This window comes from Hypomesus nipponensis, chromosome 1, assembly GCF_054491055.1.
Source record: "Hypomesus nipponensis isolate SF chromosome 1, ASM5449105v1, whole genome shotgun sequence".
Lineage (NCBI taxonomy): Eukaryota > Metazoa > Chordata > Actinopteri > Osmeriformes > Osmeridae > Hypomesus > Hypomesus nipponensis.
Window position 1 is genome coordinate 8667181 of NC_140361.1, and position 13369 is coordinate 8680549.

The 13369-nt window shown below is 50.2% G+C and overlaps 1 protein-coding gene across 1 annotated transcript in view; it reads left to right on the top strand.

The window, feature by feature from the left end:
- Positions 1-4131: 4131 nt before the first annotated feature.
- The window catches only part of LOC146302388 (teneurin-1-like), a 92820-nt gene continuing 83582 nt past the window's right edge, over positions 4132-13369 (top strand). The window contains exons 1-2 of the mRNA XM_084699038.1: positions 4132-4351; positions 8077-8355. Coding sequence (XP_084555164.1) covers positions 4132-4351; positions 8077-8355 — 499 coding nt within the window. The remainder of the gene's footprint in view (positions 4352-8076; positions 8356-13369) is intronic.

Here is a 13369-nt window from a genome sequence, read left to right on the forward strand (position 1 = left end):
CCGAGACACTTGACTCCGTCACTTTGGTAAGCAGATTAAAACACACACGTACACACACACACAGGTCTGATCGACAGTGTCACTCACAGTTGGAGTGCTCTGATGGGAAAGATGAACCTGACCAAAGGGCCTATTTGACATTACTGCAATAATCACACCCCAGGGTCATCCTCCCCATATGCAATATGGAAAAGAGAGAGGGAGAGAAATAAAGAGAGTGTGTGTTTGTGTGTGTGTGTGTGTCAGAGCAGGGGGGTGTCATTGAAGTGACAGAAATAGAGAGATTAAAACTATTACACGTTCTACCGTAGTGTAAAGCCTATGTGACTCATATACTTATGTCACTGTGAACCAGTGGGAACAGGCAGGAGTTCATAATACACCATTGAATTAAAGACTTTGAGTGAAGCCTCTCTATTTATAATGTAGGTTTGGACTTAATCCTCGAATGTAGGATTCAGAATGTTATAATCCCTAAAAGTCAGAACGAGACACAGACTGAGATGGCTGTCTCCTGTGTTAACATCTATTATCTTTTTTTAATCTCTTAATATAAGTGTTTTTAACATAACTTCCCATGCAATCATGAACGAAAGCCCCAGTAAGTCCTGTTTAGATGTGGCACATATAGCATGTTACTGGGTTGCTGTGTTGCTGTGTTGGTTAATATGATCGTTGCGGCTCCATGTATCTTCCCTGCCTCTCTGTGGCACGGTTTGTGGTGAAGCTTCTAGAAGCTGTGATACATCATGCAAAGTTTGCCTCACCATGGTATCTCTGTGTGGAGAGTATACCGTCCTACATTGTGGTTGCATGCTGTGGGTTTCTTGCTGGCATACATTAGGATGATCTACAACAGAACCATGTTCTATAGGTTTAGAGTTTTTTTTTTGATACTGTAGATGGGGGAAGGGTTGTGTATATATAACTGCGTTTGTCTTTAAACCTGGGTTTGTTTCTGGAGGAGAAGGAGACCAGACTTTTAGTAGAGACTAGTTATTTGGTCAGGGTTCACCCTGTATGTCCTTCCATCCGTTTGTCTCTCTGCATGCCTACCAGTCAGCCTACTTCCCTTCCAGTCAGTCTGTCTGTCTGCCTTTCTCTCTCCCTCTCAGTCTGTCTGCTTGTCTCTCTTTCTCTCTCCTTGTCTGTCTGCTTGTCTCACTCCCTCTCTATCTCTCTCCCTCTCAGTGTGTCTGCTCCTCTCTCTATCTGTCTGTCTGCTTGTCTCTCTATCTCTCTCCCTCTCAGTCTGTCTGCTTGTCCCTCTCTCTCTATGTCGCTCCCTCTCAGTCTGTCTGCTTGTCCCTCTCTCTTTATATGTCGCTCCCTCTCAGTCTGTCTGCCTGTCTCTCTCTCAGCATGGGTGTCAGCAGCCGGCCAGGTGGCTTCCACCCAGATGTGTGTCCCAGAAGCCGCCCGCCGTCTGTCTTGTCTAAAGCAAGCGGGGCTCCAGGATACAACCTCTAGGTTTTGACTTCAAACCCCGGCACCGTGCCCCCTAATGGGCACCCCACGGCGGGCTCAAATTAGCAGGAATAACCCCCGCTAGCAGGCTCAATGCTCTAAATACACTGGCCTCAGAGGGAAACAGAGCAAAGGAGGGAGAAGGAGGGGTAGGAAATGAAGGAGACTAGAGGGGCTGTGGGGGGAAGGAGGAGAAGAGTATTGGTGGAGGAGAAATTGAAAACAAGATCCGGGGAGAACATTGTGAAGCCGAGTCTGGTCTGGCCTTCGTGTGCATGGCATTTTGTCGATAGCTTCCACTAGGATAACAGGGAAGAGTACGAGGGGGAGGGGGGGGGGGGGCGGACAAGCTTGTAACATGGAAACAGCTGTAGCGTTTCTCACGTAATATTGAAGATGAGAGAATAGAATGTGTGCGCGCGTGTGAGAGAGTGTATATCCGTGTGTATGTGGAGTCGGGGAGAGAGAGGGTGAGAGACAAACAGACGGCAGAGAAACAACAGTCGGTGGGTAGGTGGTGGGTGTGTGTCTGCCCGCCTGCAGCTAGCCTGAAGCTCACAGGTGTGCAACATCTTTGGCTCTCATCCTCACCAGAGAAGGGCTGACACCATTCAGTCTCCTTCTGACTGAGCAGCCTGGATGACAGGCCCTTCTCATCCCTTCAAACACCTCCCGTATGACTGACTTGAGATGTGGATGGATGTCACTGTTAAACGACAGTGGCTACTGCACTATATACAACGCATATCAATTCCATAGGTGTGCGTTCAAGATTTCGAGTTTTGTTTTATGTGAAGCGCTCCAGGCATGGAAGAGGAGGCGTATTGTTAGTGTGGGGGTGGGGCAGTCACATTGCTGTTCTGATGTGGTCTTTTTGGGGAATGAGGGAATTTGTGTGTGCGGTCTACAGTGTGCCAGTGGGACTGCATGCAAGTGTCTGCCTTCATCTGCGTCTGATGCTGTGTGTGTGTGTGTGTGTGTGTGTGTGCTCGGCTGTCGTCCTGGCCGTCCCCATCTGTGTCCGACTGCATTCAGGGTGAGAGAGCGGCCAGTCGAGACATTCTCTCAGGTGGAATTAAAGAGGGCCTCCAGTGGTTTGAAAGGTCAGCTGTGAACTTGTATCAGACCGCCACTCGCTGATCACGCCTGTTGCTAGCAGCTAGCGGCTAACGGCGTTGGCGGATCTGTCTGGGCTTGTGCCTGGACACGCTCTAATGGGCCTGATGCATGGGCTGCAGCGGTCCCCGAAGAGGTCAATACCATAGCACTTTGTCTCTATGAGCAATGACCCTCTCAAGCTCCATTTAGAAGTCTCATATCTGGAGGAAATAGGTCGTAAAGGCCTCTGGCTTGGCCGAGGGGTGGAGGGAGAGAGAGAGGTAGGAAGAGGGATAAACGATTGGATGGAGATAAAGAGGGAGGCTGGGAGGGAGAGGGAGAGAGAGAAAGATGGAGGGTGGGAGAGAAAAATAAACAGACAAAAGAGAGGGAGAGAGAATGAGAGAGGGAGATGGGACATGATGAGATGATGCAGTGTGAATGAAGTGTTTGCTAAATCGGCCCTCTTGTGTTCTAATTGGACGACGGATCGATCCGAAGGAGGCGGTGTGAGCAGTTGACCTCGGTCCGCCATCAGATTTGGGTTTGATGTGTCTCAGATGAGCGAGAGAGGCAGAGAGATGGAGAGAGAGGAAGAAACTGGGAGAGAGCATAACAGGTTCTCTGTATTTCGTTTGAGTTGTCCTAAAGGAGAAGGAAATTGTCGAATTGTGTGTTGTCATCTTCGCTGAGTTCTCAGATTTGCAGATTATAACGTGACTCTGACTTTGGGGAAAAGTGTGAATAAGCATTGTTATACATGTCACTCAACCCTAATGTGGCGTGAAACGGTGTTGCTACTGTAAAATGGTAGTAAAATATTAATTGTGTCAGGAACTAGTGGTGTAATAAATATACTATTGCTGAAATGAGCATAACACAACACGCTCATCATATATGGTGGCCATGCTAGTTTTGAGTTCCTTGCAGCCATGGAGAAGCTTATGGGTAATTTGAAACTAACCTGTTGTAACTGAAAGAAGGTATTAGAAGGAGAAGCCAAATAGTCATTGTAAATGTCTGGATAATTGGATAATTAAAACAATGTGAAATTGAATTGTGGAAGAATAATAACCCCCTTCCTGCTCTTTACTTTCCTCTTCCTCATTTTCTCTTTCATTCCACCTTTCTCTCTCTCTCTTTCTCTCTCACTCAATCTCTCCACTCTCTCTCTCTCTCTCTCTCTCTCTCTCTCTCTCTCTCTCTCTCTCTCTCTCTCTCTCTCTCTCTCTCTTTCTCTGTCTCTGTCTCTGTCTCTGTGTCTCTGTCTCTGTCTCTCTCTCTCTCTCTCTCTGTCTCTCTCTCTCTCTCTCTGTCTCTCTCTCTCTCTCTCTCTCTCTGTCTCTCTCTCTGTCTGTCTCTCTGTCTCTGTCTGTCTGTCTGTCTGTCTCTCTCTCTCTCTCTCTCTCTCTCTCTCTCTCTCTCTCTCTCTCCCTCCCTCCCTCCTCCAGACCTCTGTATTGTGGTCTTCCTATCTGACTGAGACAGACAGAGAGAGAGAGAAATACCAATTCAACCACAAAAAGAGAGAGAGAACGGCACACCCAGCGGAGGAGAGTTTCAGCCATGGAAGAGATGGACAGCAAGCCCTACCAGCCCTTGTCCAAGGGACGCCATGAGATGGAGATGTCCTACACGAGCTCTTCAGATGAGAGTGAGGATGAGCGTCCAGCTCGCCAGCAGTCCTACACATCTAGAGAGACCCTGCCGGAGTACACACACGAGCTCCGACTCACCCTGGGAGCCCATCGAGACCCACACAGTAACTACAGCCAGCAACAGCCAGGTAACCCCCCCCCACACACACACACACAAACTCACGCACACCTGCAGAAACACACGTGTGCGCCAACACACACGCACACACGTGAGGACGCGCACACACGTTAGTACACACACTCTGCGAATCGCACAAGACCACACACTCAAAGGGGCCAGTGTGTGTTAGTCATTAGTGGTCTAAAGGAGCCAGACAGACAGTGGGAGACAGCAGATTACCGTCTCTCTCCAGAGGTGATGGTGTGCTTCTCTCCCATGGCTAAACTGGGTCACTCCATCCTCTGGCTCCAGTCTCACCTTTTTTTCGTCGACTCCACCGCCGGCCAGCACCCCCCTCTCCCCCCTCTCCCCCCGTCTCCCCCCCCCCCCCCCCTTTCACATGTCATCCAGTCCCCCTCCCATCCCCCACCCCTCATCCTACTCCCTCCCCACCACCCACCTCTTTGTCCTCATCCACACCCCTCCCTCCCTCCCTCCCTCCTCATCCACACCCCTCCCTCCCTCCCTCCCTCCCTCCCTCCCTCCCTCCCTCCCTCCCTCCCTCCCTCCCTCCCTCCCTCCCTCCCTCCCTCCCTCCCTCCCTCCCTCCCTCCCTCCCTCCCTCTCTCCGTGCTGGCAGGGAGAGGAGAAATGGGCCGAGGTCCCTCAGTCTGATGGATGTAGCCTATGCAGGTCATGTGTGGTGTTAAAAGAGAAACTGGACCTCATCAGGGCAGGCTTCTCTTTGATCAATAGACGGCCTTCTTGTGTGTGTGTGTGTGTGTGTGTGTCTGTGTGTGTGTGTGTCTGTGTGTGGACTGTGCGAGCATACTGTGTGAGTGTGTGGTGAATGTGTGCATCCATGTGAGTAACTGAGTTTGAGTGTGTTTGCCTGTGTGTGTATAATAGGGATCGAGCGAGTCTGTGTCTGTGTGTGTGTGTGTGTGTGTTTACAGCTTGTATGTGTGATTTCCAACCTTTAACTATAGCCCCTGCAGTAGGTCCTTGCGCATACTGCTAACAAGCATACTTGTCATTCATGGTATCGACAACATCTGCTTGTTTCTGTCAGTGTGAATGCAATTTTAGGACTTTGACAGTTAAACTTTATTCAAGTGTATTCATGTAAACAGAGAGTAAAACAGTGAAGCTTGCATGCACACAAGATGGCACATTCGTTACAGCCCGTCAAAATAGGTCCCCCACTGCAACATCATATGGGCATATCATGTCTACCATCTAACCTAGATTGAAGCAGGACAACCTTCCCTCTGCTCCCTTGAGACAGGGTTTGAGGTGGGGTGGAGGGAGGGGGGCAGAGGAGTTGGGGCAACAACCACATGTTCAATCTCACAGATAGGGTGGGAACACAAACTTGTAAATCACCAAATCAGAAAGGTTCAGGGTTCCAGCTGAGAGCAGAGTGTTGCAGAGGCATACACTGTACATTTACCATGTGGTTTTATTCATTGGGAAAAAAATATTTTCAGGGACAACATAGACAGGTCTGTGACAGGTCTGTGTTTTCTATGAACAAGGAGGAACTAGACGAGGTGTTTTTAGGTCTTGTATTTTGCCAGCGTCTGTCAGAGGTAATAAAGCTTGAGGTTCATTTAAAGAGGGGAAGAGCTGCAACAAATGTCTCTTTAGAAATGAGATGTAACTGCTCCAATTGGGAAGTAATTGTTCAAATCAAACCTGATTTTCTGCTAGTGTGTGTGTGTGTTTTTTTTGAGAATGAAAAAGGTTATTCGAAATCACAGAAATCTCTCAATGTTCAAGATCAAAGCTTTTTTTCAGCTTTTTTCGAAGGTTTCTTTAAAGTGGTCATTGATTGCAGAACCAAATTTACCTTGTCACAGTTGAATAACGACAGGTCAGTGGGTAAAATGGACACACATTGAACCCCAAAGTCCATTGACACCTCTCTCCTATGCAAATCTCTAAATAAATAAAAAATTGCTGTAAAACGGTAGATTTTACAGCTGTACCTGTAAACCTCTGGTCTGTACCTTTGTCACGCCCCCAAATTTGCTGCGCGCTGCTCTGTGTACTTCCACAGAATTTCAAAGAAGAACCTTTTTCAAGGATATTGAAAATTTACCACGGTGGTAAATGCAGTGTTCCCACCTGTACAGGGAATGCTATGAGAAGATGTTTGTCTATGAAAAGATCCTTGTGCAGTTCGACCCTCAATTACACATTTGCTCGAACCATTTCACCGAGGACAGTTTTGAAAACAATGTAAAGCAGGATTTGCTATGAAGCTGTTGCTGAAAAGAGGTGCTGTTCCTACCTTATATTCATCACAGCCGCAAGTTGTAGTAGGATGTTGTCGCTAACAGTTATTAGCAAGGCATCCTGCCTGTATCTAGCATTGGTAGAATGTGTGATGATTTAGTTTATTAGTAATGGGACTAACATTATTTCATGTTCCTGAGTGTGTTTCATTCAAATAAATAACCTGTGTTGTCATGTAAATCTACAATTCAAAATGCATGTTTGTCCAGATCTATTTTTCAGCAAGATAGATAGAGCTAACTGAAGCTGAGTTAAATCTCTTAAGTTTGTTTGCTAAGCTGTAGTGCCAACGTTACCCACCTAAGTCGATCCCGTTTGCTTCGACAACAAAAGTGGAAACAACTAATGTTATAATTTCAAATTATATCTAGTCAATATGTTGAAAACATTGTGTTGTGTAGACACAATAGATTTATTTGTTCGTTTTCATTTCAAGTCTCCACCTTCGTTGTTTCAGTGAGTGCTGTTGGCCGTGTTGCGTCTTTGCTCCGCAGCTTCACTCGTAAACCAACCAATCAGCGTGCAGCTCATCTATTTATTCATGAGCATACCATAACAGGAAAAAACCTAGCGTTTCTTTCCCGGACAATTTCACAGGAAGCATCAGGGGACATAGAACAGCACCCAGGCCATTTTCAGCCCAACCAATGTTACATACCCTATTCAGAGACCTTAAGGAACAGTGTGAAATAACCAAAAAACCCAGTCAATGACCCCTTTAAAAGGGTTGTCACTGTCCGTAACGTACGTATGAAAATGTGTATAAATATAAAAGATAAAAAAGCACACACAGTACTAAAACAATCTAATAAGGACAAATATGAGATATTTTGACTGAGTAGTTAGATACTTTTACTTAAGAGCTAAGAAAAGCTAAGAATTCTTATTTGCGGTATAGTGCTCAAATGCAGTGGTGCAGGAATCTAGACAATGGATGGTGTGTAGAAACAGCTTCTAGTCTGATGTCTTTATGAAACGTGAGACAGGCAGGGGTTGACTGTGATTACCACTGCATATTGAAGGATACCCTACACGTCTGATCATATTTATTTGAGTTTATTTTGTCAAGTGTTCATTTATTCATATTATGTGGTATCTCTCGCTCACTCTTCCCACTCTCTCTCTCCCCACACTTCCCTCTCTCTCTCCCCACACTTCCCTCTCTCTCTCTCCCCACACTTCCCACTCTCTCTCCCCACACTTCCCACTCTCTCTCTCCCCACACTTCCCACTCTCTCTCTCTCCCCACACTTCCCACTCTCTCTCTCCCTACACTTCCCTCTCTCTCTCCCCTCACTTCCCACTCTCTCTCTCCCCACACTTCCCACTCTCTCTCTCCCCACACTTCCCACTCTCTCTCTCCCCACACTTCCCACTCTCTCTCCCCACACTTCCCACTCTCTCTCTCCTCACACTTCCCACTCTCTCTCTCTCCCCCCTCTCTTCCCCCAGACCTGGAGTTCTGCAAGCCCTCCCAGATGAGGAGTCCAGACTACCCCCGTCTGGAGGAGGCAGGGCATCAGCGCCCCGGGGCTGGGCGTGGCTACTCCCTGGGGGTGGGTTCGGACGTGGACACGGAGCCTGAGGCGGACCCCTCCCCTGCGCACGGCCTGCAGCACATGTGGCTCCGGGGCATGAAGTCCGGCCAGAGCTCCTGCCTCTCCAGCCGAGCCAACTCTGCCCTCTCCCTCACCGACACTGAGCATGACAGGAAGTCAGAGGCGGACAACGGTGAGCACCCTTCCTGTGGTACTTCCTGTATGAGTGTCGTGGGTATTGGATTTGGGGGCAACAGCTGTTGTTACAACCCTGAGGAGGAATGTTTTTGAGGAATTTTGTGGAGAGGTGGAGGGCTGTGGAGGGAGGAGTGCTGTGGAGGGAGGAGGGCTGTGGAGGGAGGAGGGCTGTGGAGGGAGGAGGGAGGAGGGCTGTGGAGGGAGGAGGGCTGTGGAGGGAGGAGTGCTGTGGAGGGAGGAGGGCTGTGGAGGGAGGAGGGCTGTGGAGGGAGGAGGGCTGTGGAGGGAGGAGGGCTGTGGAGAGAGGAGGGCTGTGGAGGGAGGAGGGAGGAGGGCTGTGGAGGGAGGAGGGCTGTGGAGGGAGGAGGGCTGTGGAGGGAGGAGGGCTGTGGAGGGAGGAGGGAGGAGGGCTGTGGAGGGAGGAGGGCTGTGGAGGGAGGAGGGAGGAGGGCTGTGGAGGGAGGAGTGCTGTGGAGGGAGGAGGGCTGTGGAGGGAGGAGTGCTGTGGAGGGAGGAGGGCTGTGGAGGGAGGAGGGCTGTGGAGGGAGGAGGGAGGAGGGAGGAGGGAGGAGGGAGGAGGGAGGAGGGCTTTGGAGGGAGGAGGGCTGTGGAGGGAGGAGGGCTGTGGAGGGAGGAGGGCTGTGGAGGGAGGAGTGCTGTGGAGGGAGGAGGGCTGTGGAAGGAGGAGGGAGGAGGGCTGTGGAGGGAGGAGGGAGGAGGGCTGTGGAGGGAGGAGGGCTGTGGAGGGAGGAGGGAGGAGGGCTGTGGAGGGAGGAGGGCTGTGGATGGAGGAGGGAGGAGGGCTGTGGAGGGAGGAGGGCTGTGGAGGGAGGAGGGCTGTGGAGGGAGGAGGGCTGTGGAGAGAGGAGGGCTGTGGAGGGAGGAGGGAGGAGGGCTGTGGAGGGAGGAGGGCTGTGGAGGGAGGAGGGCTGTGGAGGGAGGAGGGAGGAGGGCTGTGGAGGGAGGAGTGCTGTGGAGGGAGGAGGGCTGTGGATGGAGGAGGGAGGAGGGCTGTGGAGGGAGGAGGGCTGTGGAGGGAGGAGGGCTGTGGAGGGAGGAGGGCTGTGGAGAGAGGAGGGCTGTGGAGGGAGGAGGGAGGAGGGCTGTGGAGGGAGGAGGGCTGTGGAGGGAGGAGGGCTGTGGAGGGAGGAGGGCTGTGGAGGGAGGAGTGCTGTGGAGGGAGGAGGGCTGTGGAAGGAGGAGGGAGGAGGGCTGTGGAGGGAGGAGGGAGGAGGGCTGTGGAGGGAGGAGGGAGGAGGGCTGTGGAGGGAGGAGGGCTGTGGATGGAGGAGGGAGGAGGGCTGTGGAGGGAGGAGGGCTGTGGAGGGAGGAGGGCTGTGGAGGGCTGCAAAGGAGAACGAGAGGTGTCAGATAAGCAGTCTGCTAACTGGGTGGGGTGTGGAGCTGGGGGTAAATGAGATACAGTCTAGTGGAAGACTGCAGGGGATGGCTATGGAGGACTGTGAGACAGAGACTTGGAAGGTTGCAAGACTTGGAAACTGGTAAACTGGGAGGTTGTAAGACTGGGAAGCTGGGAGGCTGACAGGCAGGAAGACTGGAATGCTGGGGAAATTTGAGACTGGGAGGCTGTAAGGCCGACATTCTGGGAGTCTGTGAGGCTGGGAGACTGGAATGCTGAGAGAATGGGAGGCGGGGAGACTAGGAAACCGGAAGGGTGCCAGGTATGTGTCTTGCTCCGCCGGGCTTGGCTCAGCTCCCTACAGATGGTAGAGTTAGTTAGAGACGCACACAAACAACGATGGAGCTCTCCCAGCCCTCCCCAAGGGCAACGTCTGTTTACACGGCAGCTAGAGGTGGAACGCATCGACTGGCAGGATGGGGAGAGGGAGAGTTTGAGAGATAGAGACTTAGAGAGGGGAGGGTGAGGACGAACCAGGGAGAGGGGCTTGAAGATGTGGGGTTGTGACTGGCTTGTTTATGTTGGGTGGGTGCCAGGGTGTTTAATGAGAGTAGGATTGGATACGCCTATTCTTCGCAACGCATGTCTGCCCCATGCAGAATCAGAATCACACGCCCGAGAATGAGAGGGAGAAGGAGAGCAAGCGCGAGAAAGAGAGAGGAAGGAGGAGACAGAAAGGCCAAGGGAGAGAGGGAGAGAGAAAGAGAGAGAAAGGGAGAGGGGGAAAAGAGGAGGGTGGAAGAGAAAAAGATTCTGCGCCCTCCGTATTACGAAATAATCAATTTGCCACAGCTTTGTGCGTGCAGCCGAGTGGTATTATCAGCCTAGTCTGGAGACTGTCTCCGTACAGGGTCATACTGAATGAAGAGAGGGGGAGGAGAAGGAGGAGAGGTGCCTGAGAGGTGGAACTGAAGAAGGAGAGGGCGATGAATAGAGGAGGAAGAGGCGGTGGGGCGGAGAAGAGGGAATTGTTTTGAGAGGTTTGTGTGGGTTTGTGTGTGTGTGTGTGTGTGTCTTATAACAAGCTTTTGACATTGTGCTCAGAGGAATAGACTAGCTTACCTCTCTCTTGTCCACAGCTTATAATGCAGTGTGTCATAGTTGTTGAAATGTACAGACTGCAATCCTGTTGCCCACCGTATGCATCACTGTCTCTCTCTCTCTCTCTCTCTCTCTCTCTCTCTCTCTCTCTCTCTCTCTCTCTCTCTCTCTCTCTCTCTCTCTCTCTCCTCCACAACATTGTATTTATTTTTATATCCTTCTATCTCTGTCTGCCTTAACCTCTCTCCACCTTCATCCATCCAAAACAATGTCTGCTCCCTTCTGTCTGCCCCTTTCTCATCTCAGCCCTCTTCCTCTCGCCCTCTGTCCACACCTCCATCTTCATCCCTCCATCCACCCTCCTCCCTAGACCAGCCAGATGTGTTTGTGCACCCTCTACTCTGTAAGAGGTGAGTGCCCTGTCACGTTCCTCTCCTTCTTTCCTTCCTCCTTCCCCTTCTCTTCCTCCTTCACCTCCGTCTTCTCCTCCACTTCTTCCTCCTCTTCCTCCTCCTTCTCCTCCGTGTCCTCTTCCTCCTCCTCCTGCTCCTCTTCCTGAAAAAATTCAAAAAAGCCCAGGCTTCCTTACATCAACTAAAGTACATAATAAGTCAGCTCGACCTTGCTCTCCCTTTGTCTTCAAAGATGCCGCTTTCTCCTCGCAGGCCCGTTAACGATGCCAGCTTCACACATAGGCTTTTGTTCCTGCCCTGATTGAAGCCGACAAGTCAATTTACAGGCAATGTGTGTAGATGTTTGTGTGCTTGTGTTTTGGGTGTGTCACTTTGGGATAGTTTTCATGTTGGTGCATTTCTGTGTTAACATTTGCATATGTGTGCATGTGTGGGAGTGAAGGTGTTTGAATGTTCACAAGGATGGGTAATTGTGTGTGTGTGTGTGAGTGTGTGTGTTAGAGACCCCCCTCCAGGTAAGGGCCAGCAAAATAGATAGCATTACTGAAGCACTGACAAATACAGAGAACATCAGCATGTCGAAGACATGACTGCACTGCCGGAGAGAAGATTAGCTATCACCAAAAAGACTGGAGACAAGGGAAGTTCAGCTAGAGTTTACTACTCACACACACACACACACACACACACACACACACACACAGACACATTTACACACATACATTCACATCACACATACAGTGCAATACAGTCACCTTTGGGTACATGCATACACACACCAGGGGATTTGTTTCTTCTTGTTTTTGAAAATTAATCTAACAGAGCTTTTTAATGCACAGTTATGAAGAGAGTATGGGTGGGGAAGGGTGGGAAAAGGAGAGGAGTACAGAGAGACTGAGACAGATAGAGAGAGAGAGAGAGAGTCAGGCAGTGCAGTGCAGTGCAGTACCGTGGCTTAAACCAACAGCCTGTATTAGCCTTATCAACTCAGCTGAAAACACCATTGTCCTCCAAATTAGACAGTAATTAATTGGTCTCTCTTGCATCGACTTAATCAGATGGGAATTTAGCTGCCTCTTAAAAATGCCTCTTTGTGTTTTTCTTCTGGCAGCAATACAACAATTATTCCCGTAACGATCTTTAAATGGCTGCAGTTGAGCTCGGCTGAGCTGCGTTCACAGACGCCAGTGCAGGGAGAGGTTCAGGAGCCGGGAGTGGCCGGACAGATTGAACAAGCAGACCAGACTAAAGTGACTGGCTAGCAGGCAGGCAGGCTGACTGACAGGCTGCAGGAGAGACAGATACTTATGTCGGAGGAAGTAGAGATTTGAAGTCGTTGTTTTGGCAGTGTTCAGGAGTTGTACTTGCTATATTTACTTGTTTGTGTTCACTCAGATCAGCAGAGTTTGTATGTGTAAGTGTGTGTGATTACTGGGTGTGTGAGGAGAAGCAGGCTGTTCTCAGATGGCTTCTCAACAGGTGTTTCAGGAGATTGCACACATCTAATGGGGGTAACACCCGTCTTTGGAGATTCCACTTTCATGACGCAACTATGACATTTGCCGAGCAATATGGCTTCCAAAGCAGTTAGGATAGGATTGCCATCTTAAGCTCTTTAAGTTGTCAACATGTAGGGCATAAGAGCACCATGGAGCAAGGCTTGAGTTTGACACTGGTGCTGGTCTCTGCTGTCGTCATACTGTATATGTGTGTGTGTGTGTGTGCTCATGCACACGTTTGATGTCATGCCCGTGTGTGTGTGTGTGTATTCAAGTGGCACTCCTCCACCACAAGACACACCCCTACACCACAAGTCCCAGCTCAGCGCACACACACAGACACACACATAGAAACCCAGGGGGCTTTTCGGGAATGGATTTGTCTATTAGCTTGTAAAGAACATTGCCCTGTCTGGTATTGATCATTGAAGCTGAAACGTTTAGGCTCTTTAAGTTGTAGAGTTGATCTAGTGGTACACGGACTCCCCAGGCACTTTCACGAGTGTGAGAGATGATGAACTTAACCCCGGCGCCATGCATCTGCCCGAGGAAACGCCACCAATGCCACAGCGGCTGAGATGGGAGAGGCAGAGACGGCGTGATCGAGGCCCTGATGGATGGGCAATGTTTGTTATC